This window comes from Octopus bimaculoides, chromosome 18 (assembly GCF_046866305.1).
Source record: "Octopus bimaculoides isolate indiv1 chromosome 18, ASM4686630v1, whole genome shotgun sequence".
Taxonomy (NCBI): Eukaryota; Metazoa; Mollusca; class Cephalopoda; order Octopoda; family Octopodidae; genus Octopus; species Octopus bimaculoides.
Window position 1 is genome coordinate 13240100 of NC_142945.1, and position 25098 is coordinate 13265197.

Sequence of the window (25098 nt, forward strand, 5' to 3'; positions counted from 1 at the left end):
GACTATCTAATGACAAGACTAATGTATTCATACTAATCTAACCTTGAAGAAGTAAAGAATCTATGTAGGGGTACAGGTTGGCACTACACACCAAACATAACACAAGTAACAGTCATTTGGATGTAAAATAGCATAAACATTAATAGTTCTTCCAATCAAGCTTCATTCAAATATCTGGACAACACAATTCCCTCTTGTTCCTCCCTTTGCCTTTGTTCCTTGGCTTTCCCCTTTTTCGCTTCTCTTCCTATTTTCCCTTTTCTTTTTTCCTTTCCTATGGTTCTTCCCTACCTACCGACCTGCCTCCCTCCCTTCTTATTGTCCCTTCTTCTCGTTTCTGCCCCTCTACTTTAAACTGTATTTCCTACTATTTTCAAGCTACATGGTTTTAAGTATGCATGAAGACAATGATCTGAGGCTTGTTTTTCTTGTCTAGGACAGCTCCTCTTCAGTAGCATCCCTCTCTTCTTATCTGAGAAGGTCACACGTCAATCTTTCCAAGAACACCAACAGCAGTTGGTTGAAAACATTGCATACTACTACCGGCCGAGGTCTGGCTGAGAGAAACAAGTGGGAGTGTTACGAGGAATCAAGCGTGCGGAAAATAAGCCAGGATTTGGGCAATTTTAATGAGGTGAGATATGAGGAAGAGGATTTGAGATAAAGAAAGACGGTTCATAAGAGATGGTGTCAAAGAACTGTTTTCTATTGTTTGTAACATTTCTGTTGTCTTTTATTCTATGAATGTCACCTAGACGCTTTGATTCTCTTTTCTTTATTCTCCCATTCTGTTTTTTCTTTTTCTTTATCCATTCTTTCTTTCAACATCATTATGGATGCTACCACTAAACATTCTTAGTGAATTTCCATTTATAATTCTTTCTTTATTTTTTAGAAACATTCTTTAAAATATTCAACTTGACTTTTATTTTCTTTGGAATGATTTTTCTAAGCACTTCCTTTTCTCCCCTTCCCTTCTCTATCTTTTTCACTTTCTCTCTCTTTTTCATCAATTTAGATTTTGATGCCTTTTGTGTTTTATTTCTCAAATTGTTAATTAGTGAGGGATTTTTTTTTTTAATATCACTGTTTGATTTATATATTTATTCTTTTTAATTTTTTTTTTCTTCTTTGAAAAAGGATTTTTTCCCTTTAACATAGATTTTTTTTTTAATCATTAGCACTACACTTTGCTCCCTGTTGTTTCATAAAATCCAAGACAATTCGGCTTCCCTGCATCTTCCACTTTGCTAAAAGTAATTCCCATTAAATTTTTTTAAAAGAGCAGGAAATTATGAATATCATAAGTACCAGAAATTCAAATTTGAACAATCAGTTCACTAAATAAACTATCTTTGTGAAGACTATAAATTTCTAAAATAGACTGCATACTTAACTCTTAAGAATTTTGGTGGCAAACTGCAGTGAATTGGAAACTACATAAACCCTTAATTTTTGTACCAAAGAATAAGTTTATAGATTATATAGGCAGTAAATAGTTGAGTAGTTTTTTTTTTTTCATAGTAAGATAAACTTCAAATAGCTTTTATAACTTTGTTATATAACCACCATTTTGTTATTCTAATAGATTTCAACATACTAAAAACATTTTATCATTTTTATTGTTGGCATTATCCGTTTTATTAAGTGACAAAAGCAGTGAAGTGCCAAACTAGATCAATTAAAGTATCTAATTTCATCTCAATTCACCCAGAGTTGCTATCTCAGTTGAGCTGACTTTGCTTTTCAGCTCTCCATATCCAATAATATATTAAAAGTTTTCACAACTACATAGCTAATGCCCTTAAAAAAAACCATAAAAATCATTCTGCCCTAATTTTCTACTCCTTCTTAAAATTTGTGGCTTTGTACATCTTAGTAAGAAATCAATATTTTAATTAAATATTTATTCAATATTTTTCATCTCGATTGTTGATATTGTTAGTAAAATTGTTCTCTATTCTCTCCCAAGAATGTATTCTATTGTTCTCTGCGTTCTCTGAAGACTTCATCTATGTAGTAATGTCTGTGGTGTTGAACTGTTCTGTGTTTCTATCAACACTGAATCCATATTGTCTGTGATATAGTATTTTAGTGTCTCTACCAACTCTTTATTTGTGTAGTAATGTCTATTGATATATTGTAGTTCTGTGTCTCTACTAACACTTTGTGTAATGTTGTCTGTTATAATGTATTCTTCTGTGTCTCAACCAACATTTAACCTATGTAGTAACGTTACCTGTGATATTGTAGATCTATGTCTCTACAAATACTCTATCTGTAGAATTGTGTTGCCTGTGATATTGTCTCTACCAACACTTTGTACATTATTGTCTGTGATACTTTACTGTCTATATCCTTACTCTACGTGGTATAACTATGTTGTCTGTCATAGTTTTTACTGTTCAATGTCTCTACATACATTTTTCCTAACTACTTAATGTCTGTGATATACTACTTTAAGTATATCCCAAAACTCTGTCTACTAATGTTGTTTGTGATGTTGTAGTTCTATGCCTATGTTGTTCTTTGCAATATTGTCGTTCTGCACCTACATAGTTCTACCAACACTCTACCTGTGTTCTAAAATTGTCTCTGATATTGTACTGTTGTTTGTCCTCCTGTTCTCCACCTTTACTTATCGAGTATTGGGGTTGATACAGCCACACTCAAGACCTGGATTTGATTCTCCTCTATTTGTTTATCAGAATCAGTTACACTGTACCATCATAAGAAGGACTGTAGGGGACTACTAACAGTGTCCCTTTCTCCAGAAAAGAAAGATGCAACAAAGGGCTGGCAGCTTATTCTCATAGAAAAACCAATATGCTACTGGAATCATTCAAGGGCAGTTCAGCACAGAATGGATATAAAGCAAAAGGCCTCCACCAATACTCTACCTGTGTGCTATCATTGTCTGTGACATTGTACTGTTGTGTGATTTTACCAATGCTTTACCTGTGTACTAATATTGTCTTTGATATTGTACTGTTCCATATCACTACCAAGACTCTACTTGTATACAGGTGTTGTCTGTTCTGTGTCTCTACCAACACTCTACATGTGCACTATTGTTGTCTGTAATATTGTATTGAACCTTTGTCTTTCTCAAGATAACAAGTATATTAATAATGTCTGTGAAATAGTTCCACATCTATACCATGACCCTACCTGTGTACTAATGAAGTCAGTGATATTATACTGTACTCTGTCTCTTCCAAGAGACAGCAGAACAATCTAATATCACAGACAACATTAATACAGAGATAGGCCTGTGTTCAAATGGCTATAATTTTATACTATTCCCCACCAAAGTTGTATCAGTATTCAGTTGATATTTTGTGATGTTCAACACTGTTTCCTACCGAGGCTTTACCAATATATTGGTGTAATATGAAATTTTAATTTTTTATGTCCAGACTGCACCAGTCAGCCAAAGATTAGAAGATGAAGAATGGTTTCATGGAGTTCTTCCTCGAGAAGAAGTACAGCGTCTTTTAGTCACTGATGGGGATTTCTTAGTTCGTGAAAGTAAGAACAAGAAAACAAATGAAGTTTTGTATGTACTTTCTGTTTACTGGAATGGTCATAGACATTTCATTATTCAAACAAAAGAGGTATGTCTTCATCTGTTCTAATTGAATATTGATCCTTAATGTTAACCATTGTTGCTTTGATACTAAAATTATTCTAATGACTAAATAAAAAGATGTGTGTGTGTGTGTGTGTGTGTGTGATGTGTTAGGAAACAAAATTTTGATAATGAATATTTATTTAAACACATTACTCATGTTGTAAATTGGCTGGTGGTAGGAAGGGCATTCAGTCATTAAAAACCACAGTAAAAAAGAAAGAATTGAATAAAGAAAACGGGTATTCTGTAAGCTGCATTGCTTATGTAGTATTATAAGTAGTAGGGAGGTAACTTGAAATAAAGAATTGATATGGGGGAGGGACCCTTCAGTTTTATCACAGTCATTTCTCTAGTGCTGGTGCTATGTTAAAATACACTGAGATAACATTGTAAAGTAGTTGGTCACTGGAAAGACATCCTACTATTAGAAACAAAATAGACATTGACTCTGCATGCCACATTGCAAGCAGAGCATCTTGGAGTGCAATAACTGTGAATAAAAATTGGTTGAGGATAAAGGAAAGTCTGTACATCCTACCACAGAAAGCTTCCCTAGTGCTAGTGGGACAATAAAATGTATGTTATGTCCCTTATATCTTCAAGTACCACTCCTGTTATGGCTGCTGATGATGTAAACTTCATTTAAATTGATGAAAGGATTATATCTGCAACTTTTTATATTGCAACAATGAAGATAATGTTGATGTTAGTGAAGAAATCTGCAGTTGCTGCTACAAATAAAATGCATAATAATTTCTTTATTCTTGCTGTTTTGGATAAATTCTCTTCAGACAATGAACATTGAGAAGAAAAACGATGCTTACTTGAGATAAAACAAAAAGGAGGAATGTGTAGAGATAAAACTGTTCTTTGACAACTGAACAAGCTTTTAGAATTAGAAAGGGGAGCCATGATTTTTTTTTTTTTTTTTAAATTCATCTTAGATTAGTTGAGGAATTCTATCGACACTAACAAATGGAAGTTTGTAAATCTTTCAAAGAACAAACACAAAAATATATTTCTTTGCTGACTTTGATTGTTTGTTATCTGAAGTAGCATCTATAACACTGCATTAGTTATCTGTGTTAATTAATCCTACTCTGCAAAAGAATGGTGAGATACTAAATAAAAGGCACCAAAGCAGCAGACTAATTGTCTTTGTACTCTTTTATGGCTTTTAGTCATTGGAGTACAGCCATGCTGGAGCACCACTTTTAATGGTTTCAGTCAATAATGTCAGCTTCAGTACTTTTATTAATTTCATCAATCACTGATGGCTAAGTCTACCTACTGAGTTATGTGCCTTTAGGAATATAAATACCACATAAACAAAACACACATATTTGTGTGCATTTGTGCATGTTACACCTGCCATAGAACGAGTATCCTGTTGGTTGTGCTGCTTCCAGGATGGAAGCTACACTATTCTTCAGAAAATTTATGCTCCCCAACTTCCCTAGATCTCTTTTCCAGACACTTATTGTAGATTTTACTGGAGAGGTTCAACAAGATGATTCCTTTATAATTAGCACACTCTTTCTTGTCTCCTCTTTTAAAAATTGGAATTATCACCCTGAATTACCAATTGTTTTGGTGTCTTTCCAGAGATCAAAGCCACCTGGCATACACAGGTCAGCTAGAGAATACCTTCTCTATTTAGATTCTTTAACATTTCAGGCCAAATTTCACCCTTTTCAGCAGCTTTGCCACATTTGAGCACTTTAATTGCCTCTATGACTTCATCCTCTGTGGAGTTAGTTTTTGTCCATAGATGCACTTTTGTGTCTACCAGAAAATTTTATTGTGATCAGATTTAGAAGATCAGCAAAGTATTCTCCACCTCCCAAGAATGTTTGTCTCTGTAAAGAGAAGGACCCCTGCTGAGTCCTTAATGGCAGGTATGGATGAGGGCTTCTTGTTATGAAGTCAATGGGTGGTCTGCCAGAATACATTATTGGTGAATCTAAAGTCAAAGATCAGCTCAACCCCAAAGTCCTCCCATAAGAGTTGTGACAGTCCAGTTTCCAATCCTTAATGGTTGCCCCCTCCTGGACTTCAGGGTCCTGGAACATGCTTCCTTTGTGCTTCCACCCCACACCTCCCTGAACAAATTACAGGTTTATTGTCGGTTGTACTGACATTGAGTTGAGACTGCAAATATATTTTTCGAATAGAGCCCTCTGCCTAAAATCTGAAAGTGTCCTTTGTTAACCCACATGACAAACAATGTGGTATGTTCAATCCTTCGAACTCCTTTCATATTGCAGCTTTTAATGGTTTTATTTACACCAGGCACCAAGCCTGTATTTGCATTTGAACCATGAAATAAATGTGTGTGTGTGTGTGTGTGTTGTTAAGAAGGGTATTCAGTTGTAGAAACCATGCCAGAGCAGACATTGGAGCTTGGCACAACCTTCTTGCTCATCGGTTCACGTTGAACTGTCCAACCCATACCCATGTGGAAAAGATGTTAAATGACGATAATGATGAGGATGTACAAATGTAATATGTGTTTCTATGTTTGCTTACATTTGCACTTCTCCAAGAATTACTGAGCTACAAGCAATGACACTGTTGTTATTTTCCCTGCCAATAAATCATCTGTGATTTAATTCATTTTCAAATACATATAGAATAAGAGATCCCTTGTAGCCTTGTGCTGATATCAAAAATCGTTTTTTTCTTTTTCTTTTCTCTTTCTTTAGGAGGGTTGGCATTTGGAAGGTCCCACTTTTCCAACCATCCAGCATCTCATTCATAATCAGATGACTAAAGGACAGCCGGTTACAAGTAAATCGCAAGCAATTTTGAAAAATCCAATTTTAAGAGAGCCGTGGGAATTGAAGAATGATGATATTCTTCTTGATATGAAAATTGGCAATGTAAGTATTCTATCTTATGTCTTTTACTTGTTTTAGTCATTTGACTGTGGCCATACTGGGGCACCACCTTGAAGAGTTTTAGCCGAAAAAATTGACCCCGGGACTATTTTTTTGAGCCTAGCACTTATTCTGTTGGTCTATTTTGCTGAACTGCTAGGTTACAGAGATGTAAACACACCAACACTGGTTGTTAAGTGGTGGTGGAGGACAAACACAAACACAAAGCCACACACTTATATGTGTGTATATATATATATATATATATATATATATATATATTTATATATCTGCTGGGTGGTTGGTGTTAGGAAGGGCATCCAGCTGTAAAAATCCTGCCAAAACAGTTACAGAAGTCTGGTGCAGACTTCTGCCTGGCCAGCTTCTGTTAAGCCATCCCACTCATGCCAACATGAAGGCAGACGTTAAATGATGATGATGATACATCAGGCTTCTTTCAGTTTCCATCTACCAAATCCACTCACAAGGCTTTGGTTGGCTCAAGGCTATACTAGAAAACACTTATCCAAGGTGCCACGCAGTGAGTCTGAACCCGGAACCATGTGGTTGGGAAGCAAGGCTCTTACCACACAGCCATGCCTACTGAGAAACATTTCAAAGTATTTTGAAATAAGTTTTGCTAAACTGATTTGCAGACTTCCATGCTTGACATCTAAAGCTTTTCACATGACATACACCATTCCTAGGATAATTAGAAGGAAAAAGGCTGAATTAGTTCAATCAGGGAATATGACTTTCCAAACCCTTGACCAAAACGGCTTAGACCACATGGAAAATTGGCTAAGAGGTGAATCTCCCATCTCTATGAAGATATAGAGCTATCTCTCTCAACAAGCAGCAAGCAGAACATCTGGCTGCTGAGAGTTGTAAGAGAGTGCAAAGACACTAAGAGGACAAGTAACTGAAGTATGACAGTAAATCCAGACAGTCATTGGTATTGGATTGCATTCTTGCAAAAGACACATTACAGACTTAGTTTTGATACAGTGTATTTGAGGAAACTCAACCTGGCAGAGTTCATCCCTCTCTCCAAGTTGTACCCACGATGAAAATTAAGCACAGCCCTGGAAACAAATGAATTTGTTGTCAATTTACTGTTCTGCTTAAGGTGATGAGCTGGCAGAATCATTAGCATGTAAGGCAGCAAGCTTGCAGAATCGTTAGCATGTCTGGTGAAATGCTTAGTGGCATTTCATCTGCCGCTACGTTCTGAGTTCAAATTCCGCCAAGGTAGACTTAGCCTTTCATCCTTTCAGGGTCGATAAATTAAGTACCAGTTACGCACTGGGGTCGATGTAATCGACTTAATACCGTTGTCTCTCCTTGTTTGTCCCCTCTATATTTAGCCCCTTGTGGGCAATAAAGAAATAAGAATCATTAGCATGCTTTATTTTCTGAGTTCAAATTCTGCCAAGGTCGATTCTGTCTTTCTTCCTTGATAAAATAAGTACTGGGATCGATGTAATTAACTTACCCACTACCCCCAAACTTGCTGGCCTTGTGCCAAAATTTGAAAGCAATTTATAGTGCTGCTGCTACTTACAGCAGTAAGTTGTACTATAGCATGGTGAACTGAGTTGTTGAGTGTTAGGGATTGTCTTGGATAAAAAAACCCACCAGATTTTCAATTTGGTGCTATGATCCCTATTCTATTAACTCATCCTCCTCTCTAGTTAATCTGTAGGCTGCAATGATTCTCTCCTCACTACTTCAACAAGTATAATGAAATCTATGCATGTACTGAGGAGGCCTAATAAGACCAAAATATGCCTGGAGTTGTCTCCCATACATACTAGAATAATTATAACAATATCAGTCTTTAAATAATACTGTCATTTCCTCACTGTGTGATTATTTCTAAATAGTTTTTTAATCCTCACTGCATTAAAAATATTAATTTTAACTTGCTTATATGATACAGTAGTTGGCATCAAGCATTCAACTCTTAAAAATTCTCCAAGAGATTGTGCGACTGTTCAGTTTATAGACAGGATTTCACCCTACTCCTTTGAAGTGTGATTATTTATAGAGAAGTGTGATTTTTTATAGAGATTAATACATATAAATTATAGAGTAAGTCCCTTCTATTCATTGCTTACCAGCTGTATAATGACTTTAGTCAACTAATCTTTGGTACGTAGCCACTATATAATAAACCTCATTTTGAGAGATCTGAAGAACTTTTCTTAACGATTGAATTTGTTGACTGGAACTACCTATGCTATGTATTACATAGAAAAAGTAACATAAATGTCTCTAAATTGATGTTTCTGCCTTAACACATAAATGTATATAATTAGAACGTTTCTATGATGTTAAATATTTTTGTCTTTTTCTTTCACTCAGGGTAATTTTGGTGAAGTGTACAAGGGTAAATATAAACCAGAAGACAAGGTGGTAGCGGTAAAAACATGTCGAGATAGTTTAACTGAGGAACAACGAAAAACCTTCTTGCAAGAAGGGCGTATTCTAAAACAATACGATCATCCAAATATCGTAAAATTCATTGGCATTGCAGCCCAGAGAAAACCTGTCATGATTGTCATGGAGTATGTTGAAGGTAAGGACTGTTATGAAAAAATTTCAAAGACAAAATATTGGCTGTATGATTAAGAAGCTTGCTTTGCAACCATGTGGTTTTGGGTTCAATCCCTCTTCACAGCATCTTGAGCAGATGTCTTCTACTATCAGCCCAGGCTGTCCAATACTCTGTGAGTGACTTTGGTTGGTGGAAACTATATGGAAGCCAGTCATGTATGTGTGCCTGTGTTTGACAACTGCTGTTGGTTTAATATGCTCATAACTTAGTGGTTTGGCAAAACAGACTCACAGAATAAGCACCGGACTTTAAAAAATTAGTACTGGGGATCAATCTGTTCAACTAAAACCCTTCAAGGCAGTGCCCCCGCATGGCCACAGTCAAATGACTAACACAAGTAAAGGAAGACATATGTACACAAATGTGTATATTCATAATGCACATTAGTATTATGAGAATGGAATCTTATTCTTCCAAAAACTGCATGTGCTTGTGTGTGTGTGTGTGTGTGTGTATGTGCATGTGTGTCTCTTTTAGTAAAGTATAATGACAACAGATCTTTTCTTTTAACTTTTACTTGTTTCAGTCATTGGACTGTGGCCATGCTTTGAAGAATTTTTAGTCGAATGAATCGACCCTAGTATTTTTTTAAAACCTAGTGGTTATTTCATTGATCTCTTTTGCTGAACTGCTAGTTTACAGGGACATAAACACACCAACACCAGTTGTCAAGCAATGGTGAGGTTATTGGCACAAACACACACACATATATGATGGGCTTCTTTTCAGTTTCCATCTACCAAATCCACTCACAAGGTTTTGATTGGTTTGAGGCTATAGTATAAGACACTTGCCCAAAATGCCATGCAGTGGGACTGACCCAGAACCATGTGGTTGAGAAGCGAGCTTCTTACCACACAACCACGCCTAATTAAGATATAAAAAATTAAGATTTAATATTTACACTATAATTAATCTTACTGACCTCCTATCCAGTATGTCCACTTCCATTAGTGACCTTAACTATATTCTTATCTAACTGTCACTTTATCTAATAATTATTATTTTTGCTTTGTTTTTTTTGTCAGGTGGGTCATTGTTGTTATTTTTGCGAAAAAATGGACGACAACAGACACGAAATCAGCTGGTATTAATGTGCGAGAATGCTTCTAGTGGAATGAATTACCTAGAGAGTAAAAACTGTATACACAGGTATTGCTGTCTTTCAGTTTTACAAATTTTCTATTTTATCAACTAAGTGAATCTGGGCCTAACACTATCCAACCATTCAGCCATTCAAAACAAATATAAAATACATTAATGTCACCTCATGGTGAATGCATGCATACATGGCCTAGTAGTTGGGGTGTTGCACTCACCATCATAAAACTGTAGTTTCAATTTCTGTACTGGGCACTGCATTGTCAAATGTTATGCATATTTATTCACAACGTTTTGGATTAATCATGCATTATCTCATAGCTTTGATATCTTGATGGTGTGATTGTATATTTTTAGAGTGACATTCTAAGTATATGTGAAAGGCTGAATCTGGTCAGTTTAAACATAAAACAAGGAGAACATTTTGGCCAGATATGGTCAGTTTGAATGCTAAAGGGTTAGATAATATAATTTTTACAAAATATAACAATATTGGATTCAATACATAATTCCCGATAAAAATTCTTATGAAACAAAGAAATTCAGCGTTAAATTCCTTGTTATTTTGAAAAGTAATTAAGAAGACATAACTGGTCATAAAAGGATTAAATTATATTTTAATGTATTATTATGTTTTACATAAAGCAACCAAGTTTGAGAGATTCTCGCTAAGTTGTGTTATTTTATTTCAGGGATTTGGCAGCACGCAACTGTCTTGTTGGAGAAAACAGCGTCATAAAGATTTCTGACTTTGGTATGTCTCGTGAAGAAGAGATGTATGTTGTGTCAGATGGAATGAAACAAATTCCTATCAAATGGACTGCTCCAGAAGCATTGAACTATGGTTAATAATTTTGTTTTTTCTTTATTTTCTCATTAAAGTTTATATTAGATCTTACTTGGTCTACCAAGTGTTGTGTCCACCTTTAGGTATAGCTTTCAGTCACCTGAAATATATATGATATAATTGCACTTTTTAACCCTTTTGTTACCAACCTTCCTGCATCTACACCTGATTCTATGGATACCAGCTTCCATTTCTAAAGTGATCTAAATTAAAGCCTTCCATCAAAGTTTCATGTTAATTTTATATGTTTTAACAACCAGTTTAATGGTGACAAAGTTTTTGTCAATGATCGCAGCTCACCTTACTGAGGCATCAAGTGATGCCCGTGAGGGGGCTTGGCTTTCCCAATGCTTTAGCCTCGCCATCGCCCATGGTAATGCTGTGAGCATGCTGGCTTGCTTCAGTAGGTTTTGTTAAAACTTGTGGTGTGCGACCAGTTGCAGTGATAAAAAAAAAAAAATTCCCCCACAAATGGCTTCAATAGAGTTTTAACAGAATGATTTGGAAGAATTAGATGAAAGTTCTCTGGTAATTTTCTTTCATGAAAATTGCAATGTTTTTATCAGTCTGAATGGGCATAAAGCATATTTGAACTGATAATAACATTGCAATCTTATAATTACAGTTTTGTTTTAATATTATATATTATGCAAAGGCACATGGCTTAGTGGTTAGGGCATTTGGCTTACAATCGTAAGGTCATGAGTTCAATTTCTGGTGACGCGTTGTGTCCTTGAGCAAGACACTTTATTTCACATTTCCCCAGTCCACTCAGTTAGCAAAAATGAGTAGTACCTGTATTTCAAAGGGCTAGCCTTGTCACATTCTGTTTCACACTGAATCTCCCTGAGAACTACATTAAGGGTACAAGTGTTTGTGGAGTGCTCAGCCACTTGCATGTTAATTTCACGAGCAAGCTGTTCCATTGATCGCATCAGCTGGGACCCTCTTTGTCGTAACTGATGGAGTGCTCCTGTTTTGCCTATTATGCTATTATTCAAATTTATGAAACGTATGTTTAGCTTGGTGACTACAACGTAATGTATGGCTCCTTGGGCAAGTGTCTTCTCCTATAGCCTGAGGCCAACCAAAGCCAAGGCCTTGTTATTGGATTTGGTTGACAGAAACTGAGAGAAGCCCATCGTATATTATATATAACGTTGGCGTTAGGAAGGGCATCCAGCTGTAGAAACTCTGCCAAATTAGATTGGAGCCTGGTGTTGCCATCCGGTTTCACCAGTCCTCAGTCAAATCGTCCAACCCATGCTAGCATGGAAAGCGGACGTTAAACGATGATGATGATGATGATATATATATGTGTGTGTGTGTTTTGGTGTCTGTGTTTGTCCCCCACCACTGCTTGACAACCGGTGCTGGTGTGTTTACGTCCCAGGAACTTAATGGTTCAACAATAGAGCTTGATCGAATAAGTACTAGGCTTTCGCAAAAAAAAGTCCTGGGGTTCGATTTGTTTGACCAAAACCCTCCAAGGCGGTGCCCCAGCATGACCGCAGTCTAATAACTGAAGCAAATGGAAGAGAGAAAACAAAGATATAAAATGTATTATTCTTATATATAAATATGAATGGATAGATAAGGTGCAAATGTACAGACATATGCGTACACAAACACATACACACACCTTTTAAGAAAATTATCTTCACTGTTTTATTATTTGTTACATTTCAGGAAAATATACGTCACTGTGTGATGTATGGAGTTTTGGCATTCTTATGTGGGAGGTTTTCTCTTCCGGGCTTACACCTTATCAAGGTATGAGCAATGCACAAGCGAAGGAACGAATTGATGCAGGTAAATATGACAGCAATCGTTTGCCTTGTTTGAAATTACGATCATGAAAAATATGAAATAAAACGTTTCTTAAGAGATTCACAGCTGAGTAGCAACCTTAGCAGAGAGAGAGAGAGAGAGAGAGAGAGCGCTACAAAGCATTGATGTTTATGAGTAATTTCTATTGTTTTTGCCTTTTGTTAAATTTATACCTGCGTATCATAAAGTCATGGTGTTAATAAGTTGGGTGTCATTTTTGCATACAAGTGGATGTACCTAAAAATTAAATTTTACAGAGTTTTCTCCCCTTGGTAAAATTTATAAGCGTGTGAGATTTTGACGTTCTCTTGTTCATGTAATCATGAATGCAACCTTTTACACATGAAACTGGATGTAATCGAATATATTCTTAGATGATAAGCATATATAATAGCAGTTATTAATTGAAAAAGCATCCAGCTGTTAAAACAATCACTCCATATCTTACCGACGCGAACATGGGGAAATTGATAATGTAAAAGAATATACAAGATACAATAGATTTTCGGTAATATTTCTAGAGATTGTCTATCAGAAACATGATACATTTATTCAAATAATGCACTTCATTCATGAAGTAACTGGTTTGATTTTACTGACTTGTAACTTTTCGTTCTAAGCATGTTAATGTGTTTTTTTCTCTTTTTCTACATTAGGCTACTTTTCGTTCTAAGCATGTTCATGTGTTTTTTTCTCCTTTTCTACATTAGGCTACCGTATGCCAGCACCTCAAGGAACACCTGAGGAAATATATGAACTGATGCACCGGTGCTGGAAGTACGATCCAGAAGCTCGACCTCATTTTGATGAAATCAACAAGGAATTAAAGAAAATCTTAGCAACCATCTAGATTTAAGAATTAGGCATTGTTACTACGCAACAAACTGAAATTTGTTTCTAGGCAACAAATTATTAAACATGAAAGCATTTTTAGAGTGCTGTCTATCCTAGAGTGAAATGTATAGCAAAATGAGAAAGAAACCCATTCCTCTCTTTTGCTATGTTTTTCTTTCAGAATGAAAAAAGAGAAAGAATTATCTTGAAGAAATGGTTAGGATTTTGTACAGATTAAAAAGAATCAAATGGACTACATATTTTCTTTGTCTAATTTTTATATTTAAAGAAAAAATCCCAAGCAAAAGTAGGCAATAAATATATTTAACTTAAAATTTCACAGGGAGAGAAAAAAAAAAAAAGAGAAATGAAAGAAAAATTATTAAAGGGAAATTGCTTTAAAACTTGGGTTGCTTTTTCCGATATCTTATAATTTAATTTTTTTAATGGGATGGGATTCAGAGATTAATCATTCTTTTTAACTATTTTTATTCCTCTTTTTCTAAGCTGACTGCATTTTCTACATCTGAGTCCAATTTTTATAAATTTTATCCAGCAAATTTACAGATCTATTTTCACTTCATCTCTATCACTTATAATTCTACTCTATTGCAGTCTTTTCCCTTGCTCTTACCTTAATTTCTGACACATGTTTTGTTTCTTTTTATTGAAATATTTCAAACCCTGCAATGCCACCTGAAAACACCCTTAAATAAAAAAAAAATATCATTTGCTATCAGAAAATTATATTTTTCTAGCTGCATTTTTTTTTTATTATTATTATCCATTATCTATTTTTTATTACCCTAACTATAAAAGTAAAAAAACCAAACACCCCTAAAAGTAAAGAATAAACTTTCATAACTGTGAGATATTTGATGAAATAATGAAGGTAATAATCACTGGTAGTTATGATGACCAACTGAAGATATGAGGATTTTTCTAGAAGTTACAATGACCTCCAACTTGCACACATATTTTTATTATTTCTAGAAGACTTTACAGTTTGTCACTGGCTTCTTTTCAGCCTTTCCCTGTGACAAACATGTAATGTGAAAGAAATTGCAGCTCTTCTCTCTCCCATGCATCGACACTTTCATACAAATATCTTTTCCATTTACTTTCATATTCTTTCTCTCTATCCATCAATCCATCCACATATCCATCCATCTATATATGTATGTATATGTGTATATATATATATATATATATATATATCCCTCTCCCTTCTTACATATATGCACACACACACACACACACATATCTAAAATTATTTTTATACATAATATAATGGCCATAAGGATACCTCTATTCCTGCCAATCAACCAACCAACCTACTTACACACAAACACATACACACATAGACAACACATTTCCAACAAAGTGTATATTTAGCATATACATTCAGACTCTCTCTTCATCATATCAAATTGGTAATTTTTATCAAAATTGACAAAGAATCTATTATAAAAACACAGAAATCCTAAGAATTTGATTCTACAACAGGAAAAACAAATAATTATTTGGGGACCAGTGTGTTCTGTCAGTTCTAAATACTTGGTTTAATTAAACCAATTGTATTGAGTGCCAACCTTAAAATTTTCTCCTCTCTAGGGTATCTTCTGATACCTCCAGCTAATACCTTTTTTTCTCTCTCACTACCCATTCACTCCTATTCCTGCTACATTACTGTATAAAACAGCTGGTGTACCTACAAAATCAAGCTCGGCACTTCTCTTGTGTTCAAGAGGGTGCTGCTCCATTGGCTTTGACTATGCCAGATCTTGCATTGTCAGAAAATCATCTGCAGTGCCATGGCAGCCCCCACTGAGGATTTAGTGATACGTGATGTGATGTAGATGCTGGTATGATGTTAATTCTTTCTTCTGTAGTCATATATCTGTTGTGCTATTGTTACTTTTTAAAGGCAATGGAATTCCAGAATCCATACAGTGACAGGGAAAATATGTCTCACAGCATTTGGTTATTGCATTTTATGTTCTTACTTCAAATCTTGCCGAACCTGACTTTGCCATTTCAGTACACCTGTAAAATACAGGAATGGACGTAACCAACTGTTTGGGATTTGTGTTTATGTTAAACACTAACTTTTCATACTAATTCTCAATACATCCTACCCTTCTAACACAAAGAATCTGTTTTATTCATGCATACTCACACACACACACCTTTTTAAGGTCATACAAATTTTATTCCTCCCTAGAGTTCCCATAAATGAAAGATATTTAATCTTTGGACTTAAAATTGCAGTGAATCACCTGCAAATTCAAAAAGTGGCTTGGTGACAAGTTGTGACCATTTCGCATTGCTTATGTTGCTAATTTCTTTGAGAAAGCATGAACATACTCTCATAGACCCCTCGTTGTAAACTTCAAAACCACCTGCCTGTATAAGACATACTATTAAGTCAAATAGCCATTAGTTATTTAGATATTATTCTTAGTTATTTTTCCTACTTCTCTTGAAAATATTAAGATTATCAAATTCATTAGATGTGCATTTTTCTTGTTGTTAGCCTCTGGTCAGTCACCATTGATTGAGCAGACCTATCATCAAAAGTGTTCAAAGTCAATTTAGGGATATATTACTCTTCAATTGTGTCCTCCTTTTTTTAAGATGGTAGGTTATGATTTGAAGAAGATTTGACTGCTGAGTAACTGCGTAGAGGTCCCCTTGTTTAGCTCCTCTCTGTGTGCTGTGTGTGAAGGACAGTGATAATTGCATGCCTATTTTTGTTTATATAGCACTAGCATAGTAATAGTAGTAGTAGTAGTAGTAGTAGTTCCTTTAATCAGTATCATGGATTGTTGGTTTTAGGTGGCAGATTATATAATAGCAAGACTCAGCACCTGCTGGTATCAGTTGTGTACGTAATAAAAATAAATCTCGTGCTTGCAAATACAACTTGAAAGGGATTTGAGCAGTAATTGTCGTTGTTGTTATCATCATTGTTATCCCCCTTGTGTTACAGTGTGCGTTGCACAGGTCTGCAGAATGGTTTACTCTGCTGCTGCTCTCTTGTCTTTGCTGATTTCTTCAGTTTTCTCAAAACCTCATAGATCGCCCTTGACACCATAATTCTGTTTCTCTGATCTCTCTCTCGTCTCTCATCTCTCATTTGTCGGTTCACCGCATCCATTTTTCCTCCCTTCAGTCCTTCTCCTCTTCCTCATCCATTATCATCAGTCCTCTATTCTATAAGCAACCTCTTCTATTACTGATTCAAAGGTTTAATGGGTGTTGCCTCACATACCTCAAATCGTATTTTATGTTGGGAATAATGTTAACGTTTATACATTATCATTTAATTTTACTTTCTATCGTTTAATCCTTTTGTTTCTTTTGGGTAGCTTATGTCTTATCTTACTGACTATATTTTATACTTGAGGGATTAACCATGACAAAATTTCAAATATGAATGTCTGTACACTTCCTGTAAAGTTGAAGAAAGTATTTTCAGAAATACTCCAGAAACCACATCAATCAATCGGATATTGTGAACAACTTCCAGAACTAAATTACCCTTGTTCCACCTTAACCCACTGTCAATTTTTTTTAAATCAAGAATTATAATGAAGATGTATTCTTTTTTCATCTTCTTCTGGCTCATAGTTGATGTAGAATCAACGTTGGCTCCTGTACGAAAAGGAGACACTTACAATTATATTGCTAAACGGTTTTACATCAAGAATTAAACTTAAAGAACCACTCTTCATCAAAAAGATGATAAAAAAAAAAAAAATGAAACGAAAAGCATCTTTGAATTGAATTTCCAAAGGTTTTAGATACCTGAAAATGACATTGAAAATTCTGAAAATCAGGCAATGTGGAAGATTTAACAGATTCTTCTAAAAATTATTTTTTTCTTGAATTATTAAAAAATTATACTGACCAAAATTGCTGTCAAATAATTCCACTTATAGGTGATTATAATTTCTTTTAATTATTATGTTTTTTTTTTTTACTTCCTTAATAATTTGATGATTGAACTGGCTTTAAATGTTCTTTGCATGGTCTCAAATATCTTAAGTCTATTGTTATTTCTTGTTTCTGCTGATCTGAATGGAATTTTGCAGGAAACATGCAAATGTCTTCCAAATATATGTTTCAAAAATAAAATTTGAAAAAAGAAAGACAGAAATAAATTGCAGATCCTTAGAAATTTTATTTTAAATATTTCTTATTTTATTTCACCTGAATTTTCTTATTTTCATTTCAATAATTTAAATTCAAAAGCTGACATTTTTATTACCAATTTTGTATATTTTTCAAATATATTTATTGATTTCAAATTATTTATTTTATTGAGAGAAAAAAAAAAAAAAAAAAAGCGTTTTAGTTGAAAATGTAATTTGAGCTCAAAATTGTATTTTCACTTTTTATTTTTAATTAAAGAAAAATTTTATTTTGAGCTATAACTGTGCATTCTTTAATTAACTGCTGTTGAAGTAATGTAATTTGGTGCTTAAAGGATTATGCAATCAGCAAAATATTTTTGGAAGAGTAAATTGATATAAAGCAGTTTCTTCTGTAGAGAAAACCCTTCTTGAAATCTTCATTGCTGTATGACATGATGTGATACTGCTTTGGAAACAAACATACATTTAAATGCGTTTATTCACTCAGAAGGTCTGTTCAAATCTTTTCGTCTATTACAAAGTTGTTGTTATATAACTAAATGGTCATCATAAATGTTATTGATATTAATAATTATTATAAGACAAAATAGAAGGGTGATGAGCTGACAAAATCATTACCACACCAGACAAAATGCTTAGCAATATTTCATCCGTCTTTATGTTCTGAGTTTAAATTCTGCCAAGATTTACTTTGCCTTTCATTTTTAAGGGTCAATATGATAAGTACCAGTTGAGCACTGGGGCCGATGTAATCAACTAGTTTTCTTCCCCAAAACTTCAGGCCTTGTGTTTTTAGTAGAAAAGATGATTCTATCGCAAAATCAGTTGAGTGCTAGACTAAATAAAATGCCTTACAGCATTTGGTTTTGTCCATTTATGTTCAGAGTTCAAATGTCACCTCTGCCTTTCAGCCTTCAGCTTGAGGTGGGCAAACTAGTGGGGAAGTAGATAACATAAACATCAATCAAATACTAGGGTGAGGTGATTTAATCAACTTGAACCTTCCTCAAAATTTGTGATCCTGTGTCTAGATTAGAAATCATTACGAGCAGAATTAGTGTCGACAAAACTGCCTTGCAGTATTTGTCCTGGCTTCTTACATTTTGAGCTGAAATCTCAGCAAAGTAACCTTTACTTTTATTCTTTAAGGTCAATGAAATAAAGTGCCAGTCAAATACTGGTTGGTCGGAATGTCTGACTGTCCCTTTATCCCAAATGCCTGGTTTTGTTCCTATGTAAGAAATCTAATATTATCATTGGCAGAATCATTAGCATGCCAGACAAAATGCTGAGTGGCATTTCTTCCACTCTTGTACATTCGAAGTTCAAATGCTGCCAAGGTCAACTTTGCCTTTCGTCCTTTCAGGACTGATAAAATAAGTACCTGTCATGCATTAGTAGGGTTGTTGTAATCAACTAGCCCGCTCATCTGAAATGTCAAGTTTTGTGCCTATAGTAGAAAAGATTATTCTTATTATTATCATTATTATTATTATTATTATTATTATTGGCTGGCAGAATCATTAGAGCATTGCAAAAAATACTTAGTTGTATTTATGTGAGCTCTTTACATTCTGAAGTTGACTTTGTCTTTCATTTTTTTGAGGTCGATAAAACAAAATACCAATCAAATACTGGGGTCAATGTAATCAACAAATGCCCTTCCCCCCTAAAATTGCTGGCCTTGTGGCAAAATTTGAAATCATTATTATTATTATTATTTGGCAGAATCATTAATGTGCTGGGCAAAATACTTAGTAGTATTTCGCCCGTCGCTACACTCTGAGTTCAAATTCCACCGAGGTTGACCTTGCCTTTATTATTATTATTTTTATTATTATTATTAATAATAATTTTATTAGAGAGTGGTGAGTCTGTAGAGCACTGAATAAAAATGCCTTGTGGCATTTTGCTACATTCCCAGACTGAACTCAGATCCTGTTGGGTTAACTTTAATTTTCATCCTCTCAGGATCGATAAAATTTATACCAGCTGAGTACTGGATCAATCAATATTATTGAACTCTCCTCACCAAAAGTTTGTGACTTAGTGCCTATGTTTGAAACAATTACTATCATCATCATCATCATTATCATTATTATTATTGTTATTATTATTATTATCAAGGCGGTGAGCTGGCAGAATCGTTAGTACATCGGGAAAAATGCTTAGTGGTATTTCGCCTGTCTTTATGGTCTGAGTTCAAATTCTGCCGAGGTCAACTTTGCCTTTCATCCTTTCGGGGTTGATTAAATTAGTACCAGTTATGCACCGGAGTTGATGTAATCAACGTAATCCCTTCCCCCAAATCTGAGGCCTTGTGCTTCCAGTAGAAAGGATTATTATTATTATTATTATTATTATTATTAAAGCGGTGAACTGGTAGAATTGTTAGGAAGTTGGACAAAATGCTTTGTGACATTTCTTTCCGACTCTTTACATTCTGAGTTCAAATTCTGCCAAGGTTGACTTGGCCTTTCATTCTTTCAGAATCGATAAAATAAGTGCCAATTGAGTATTGGGGTCGATGTAATTGAGACTTACCCCTTCCCCTCCAGAATTTCAGGCCTTGTGCTTATAATAGAAAATAATATAGATTACTATTATTATTATTATTATCATCATCATCATGGAGGTGAGGTGGCAGAATCAGTAGCATGCTTTGCAGCATTTTGTACGTCTTTGCAGTCTGGGTTCAAATTCTGCTGAGGTGGACTTTGCCTTTCATCCCTTTGGGGTTGATTAAAGAAGGACCAGTTGAACACCTGGGGTTGATCTAATCGACTTATCCCCTTCCCCGAAATTGCTGGCCTTGTACCAAAATTTGAAACCATTACTATTATTATTATTATTTGTATAATATGAAAACAATTTCTTTGACTCTTATTGTATGTTGATGTCCCTGATATTTTACTGTACGTAATATGTATATCATCTTTAAAATGTATGTGTGCTTTTCTGAAAAATGGTCAGTAATTAAAAAGAAAAACGAAAAACAATCGTAAAGAAAAGGCTGCTGGAAAAGAAAATTTTGGAAAATCTATCTTAGTTGGAAAACTAAACTAAAAAAAAAAAAAAAAAATTGATGTTTTTGTTGTTGTTTTGTTATTTTTCCTATATATTTTTTGTTGTTGTTATTTCATAATACATGTTTTTTTCTTTTATTTTTTTTATTTTCGGTTAACTTCACACTATAGAAAAAAAAAAAAAAACTATAACAATTATTATAAGTTATCTATAAATCAATATAGTAATTGGTTTGAAATCTTCAGGATTCTTGTATATGATGGCTACAAAATGTCTGTTAAAAGAAGATCGCATTTAATTTGTAATTGCAGGAACTTCATTTACTAAGTAAACACATTGCGATATTCTTTTCTGTTTATTTTTGTAAAAGTTACTTCCAGTGGCTGTTCTGATATCTTAACAAATTATTTGTCAATACTTGACAAACCTTTTAAAGGGAAATAACTGTATATTAATGTTTTTCGGTCTCAAAATCTGTATTTACCGTACCATCTCAGATTCATGTTAAATATCAAGCGCATATTCTCATAAGTGCACAGATTTTTGTGGCTATCATATGTAAAATCACACACACACACACAGGTGTTTGTATATTATGTTTGTATATATGTGTGTGTGTGTGTGTATATATATATATATATATATATATGCATATAAATGTGTCTATTTATATAAATGCATATATGTGGCTATCATATGTAAAATTACACACACACACAGTTGTATATTATGTTTGCTTGTATGTATGTATATATATATGCATATAAATTTGTGTATGTATTTATATATATATATATGTGTGTTTATATATATATATATATATATATGTGTGTGTGTTTATATATATATATATGTGTTTTTATATATATATATATATATATATATGCACATATGTATATATACACACATATCTACATATGTGTATATAAATCTCTCTCCCTCTCTTTATATATATATATATATATATATATATATATATATATATGCATATAAATGTGTGCATGTGTCTGTATGGACATGTATGTATAAGCATAGGTATGTATGCATATTTACAAGTTAAAGAAAAGATGGAGTGTTTTTTTTGTTTTTTTTATTATTATTTTTATTTAATTAGTCATATTTTCAATTACTTTTAATCTGGGAGAAGGAACATGTTATTAAACATTTTTAATAGCATATTACAATCAATAAAATTTTCTCAAAGAAAAAAAAACAAACAAACATTAGTTTATGCATTCATATGTCATCTGTACTATTGAATTAATCTTTTATTTCATATTAATGGTTTCTTTGAAAACTATTATGTATAATTTCTTAAAACCCAGAGACCAAGGCAGTTAGAGATTACTAGTTTGCATCTGCAAAATTTAATAAAGAATTAGGTTAATCAGTTTATAACATTTCTATGCCAAAGGAAGATGCAAATTCTAACAGTTCAAAGTCCAAAAGTTGGACCCTGTTAAGTTGTAAAACAAAAATTCATATCTCCTCATTAGCTTACAAACTTATTCAAATTTACAAACTATAATAGAGTTGACAGGATTACATACCTTTAAAAATTGGATAGTTCTCAGGATGTCTTCATTGTTTGGTAGGATACAAATATTTGTTTGGTTGGCTCTTTCAAATAAGTGGATTATATGTAAAGTTATTGTCTCATGTTAGGGCCAGAAATCATTAGGTAAAATATTTTGTTTTTGTATTTGGTTTGCAAGATTCTTGATGTGAACTTGTGTGTTGAAACAAATTTTGTTGCACCTTGGGGTAATCATTGTTAACAATAACAAACACAAGCACTAGTTCAATTTCACTTCTTCATTATTAGTCAGTTTGTATAGTTATTTAACCAACTAACTAATTGATTGCTTGATTAATCTCTTGGTTAATCAGTTGGTTATTTGTCAAAGTCCTTTGGTTGACATTCATGACCTCATCAATGATATGCCTGCTCTCTACTCCAGAACTGCTTCAAATCTGAAGATTTGAAGCAGACCTGGAGTAGAGAGTAATTACGCAATTGATTAGTTAAACTAATCAATTCACTTGTAATAAAGAAGTGAAATTGAACCAGTGCATGTGTTTATTATTATAATGACCCTCCCAAGATACAACAAAGTATAAATAAAAAGATTGTTTTACACTCATTTTGTATTTGTATCATATACTGTCTGGCATTCAAGCAGAGATTCCTTGCAGTATGAGTTTTGTTGATACTGTGTTTGTATTTAAAGAATATACATGTTATTAGTTTTAACACAGAAAACATAGATGATTCTGTGTTGAAAAATTGGAATTATAATATTCTTAAAACAGATGCTTTGTCTGGATGAAGAACCAGTAATGTATTGTGATGTACTAAAAGGTAAACTAGTTTGATACCACACATCCTAAATCACCAAATATAAAACTTCGAAACATGTAATGCTATTAATAAATAATTACATGATCTTGATTACTAGATGTGTGATTATTTTTTTCCTCCTACTAAATAGTAAAAAAAACAAAATCCTTAATAATGAAGAATTTAATTTGTTTTGGATAACATTTCTTTTATTTGTTTTTCCAAAATCTGTAGCTATACGCACACTAACTTTCTGCATTAGTTTTAATGAAATTTAATAACAACGGTAATAATAATAATAACAATATCAATAATACTGAGACTAATTTTAAAAAAACCATTCAGATCCAGCTTCCTCGTTTAACATTGTCACTGCACAGAATTGTTAGTGTTGTCAAAAATATTCTCCACAAATGTCTACTTCTATCTATATATTCACTCTAACAAAATAGTGTGGCAAATTATCATCTCTAATTTTCTTTTTGTTGCTACTAAAAGCAATATTATTATTGCTATCTAGGAAACATGGAAGTATTTATGCTTTTCACTAAGCTTTATGTCTTCCATTTGTGTGTTCTTTTTGGTAAGGTTATTTACCAAAAGATTCCTCCAGAAGGCTGTGTCTCTGTAGCTTCTACACTTCATTTATCTAGTGACAAAAGCATTTGTGACTGCTTTAAAAAAAAAAAAAAAAACATTCCTCTTCACCATTTTTTTTTTTTTTTTTAGCACTCCACACCTCATTCCTTTGCTTCCAGCAAACAACTCCTTCATCACCTGCTCTTTCTTTTGTTACACTTCCTCTAAACTAATGTTTGAAACCCTATCTTCAGAAATATCCTGAGACAATAATGAAAAAAAAAAATTGTGCATGAAAGTATTTCTTCAAACTGTCTTCTTTAATTAATGAAAGAAAAAAGAATATATTGCTGAATAAAATTTTTTTTAAATGCATAGCTTTGTTGTTGTTATTTTTAATTTAAATGTATAATTTAATTAATTCAGTAACCACTAAACTGCTAAATTAGGAACAAATTCCTAAACATTAAATATCTATAGGGCCATCTTAGCAACATCATAGGCCTTAGGTAATCAGTGCACTGGACCCTACAGTATTTATTTATTGGCAGTAAGCTACAGCATACAGATCAGAATTGGGCCCCTAGACTCTTGAGGGCCGTGGGCAACTGCTCAATGTGCCCATTCTTTAAGACAGCACTGAATGTCTAGTAAAATTATTTGTGATTGCAATCTATTAACTTCATTCAGCTTTGGTGTTCTGTTTTCTTTCTTTTTATTTTTACATGCTTTTTGTTTTTAGTGTGTTTTCTAACCATCTTCTAGATATAACAGCAAAATCTTCCCCAAATTACACACAAAGATTTCTATTTTTACAAGGATGAAAACTAACCAACGCCGGTTGTCAATCGGTGGCGGGGACAAATACATGTGCGCACGCACGAGCATGATATCTGTATATATACCAGTGTATGTACGACCGGTTGTTTGATGCCCGGAAAAAGTAATATAATGTTTTGTTGAAATATAGACATACCTTCAAGAAACAATCATATCAAAGAACTAAAACATTATTATTGAAGTATAAAAATTTTACAACTACATACAATGTTTTATAAAACAAACCACTGACAGAAGACTTCTACAATCAATGCCTGTAGCTTATTTGGGGAGGAGGCAATGTAGCGATCCGCTTCAGACGGCACTTTTATGAGTATAGTACTTACGGATCTACTGTATAAGTCTGTAAAGAGGATTGGGGTGGAAGTAATGGCACTGAAGGGTCACTCCGGATAGCACGCAGTAT

The 25098-nt window shown here is 33.7% G+C and overlaps 1 protein-coding gene across 5 annotated transcripts in view; it reads left to right on the plus strand.

The window, feature by feature from the left end:
• LOC106870480 (tyrosine-protein kinase Fer) overlaps positions 1 to 17933 on the plus strand; it is a 145307-nt gene extending 127374 nt beyond the window's left edge. For 3 of the 5 annotated variants that reach the window (XM_014916589.3, XM_014916592.3, XM_014916590.3), the window contains 8 exons: positions 437 to 634; positions 3420 to 3617; positions 6340 to 6516; positions 8881 to 9094; positions 10162 to 10285; positions 10927 to 11078; positions 12771 to 12893; positions 13622 to 16919. In XM_014916589.3, coding sequence (XP_014772075.1) covers positions 437 to 634; positions 3420 to 3617; positions 6340 to 6516; positions 8881 to 9094; positions 10162 to 10285; positions 10927 to 11078; positions 12771 to 12893; positions 13622 to 13761 — 1326 coding nt within the window. In that variant the 3' untranslated portion in view covers positions 13762 to 16919. Of the gene's footprint in view, positions 1 to 436; positions 635 to 3419; positions 3618 to 6339; positions 6517 to 8880; positions 9095 to 10161; positions 10286 to 10926; positions 11079 to 12770; positions 12894 to 13621 lie in introns of all 5 variants that reach the window. The other 2 variants (XM_089365819.1, XM_014916591.3) reach the window with 2 other exon arrangements.
• The last annotated feature ends 7165 nt before the right edge of the window (positions 17934 to 25098 follow it).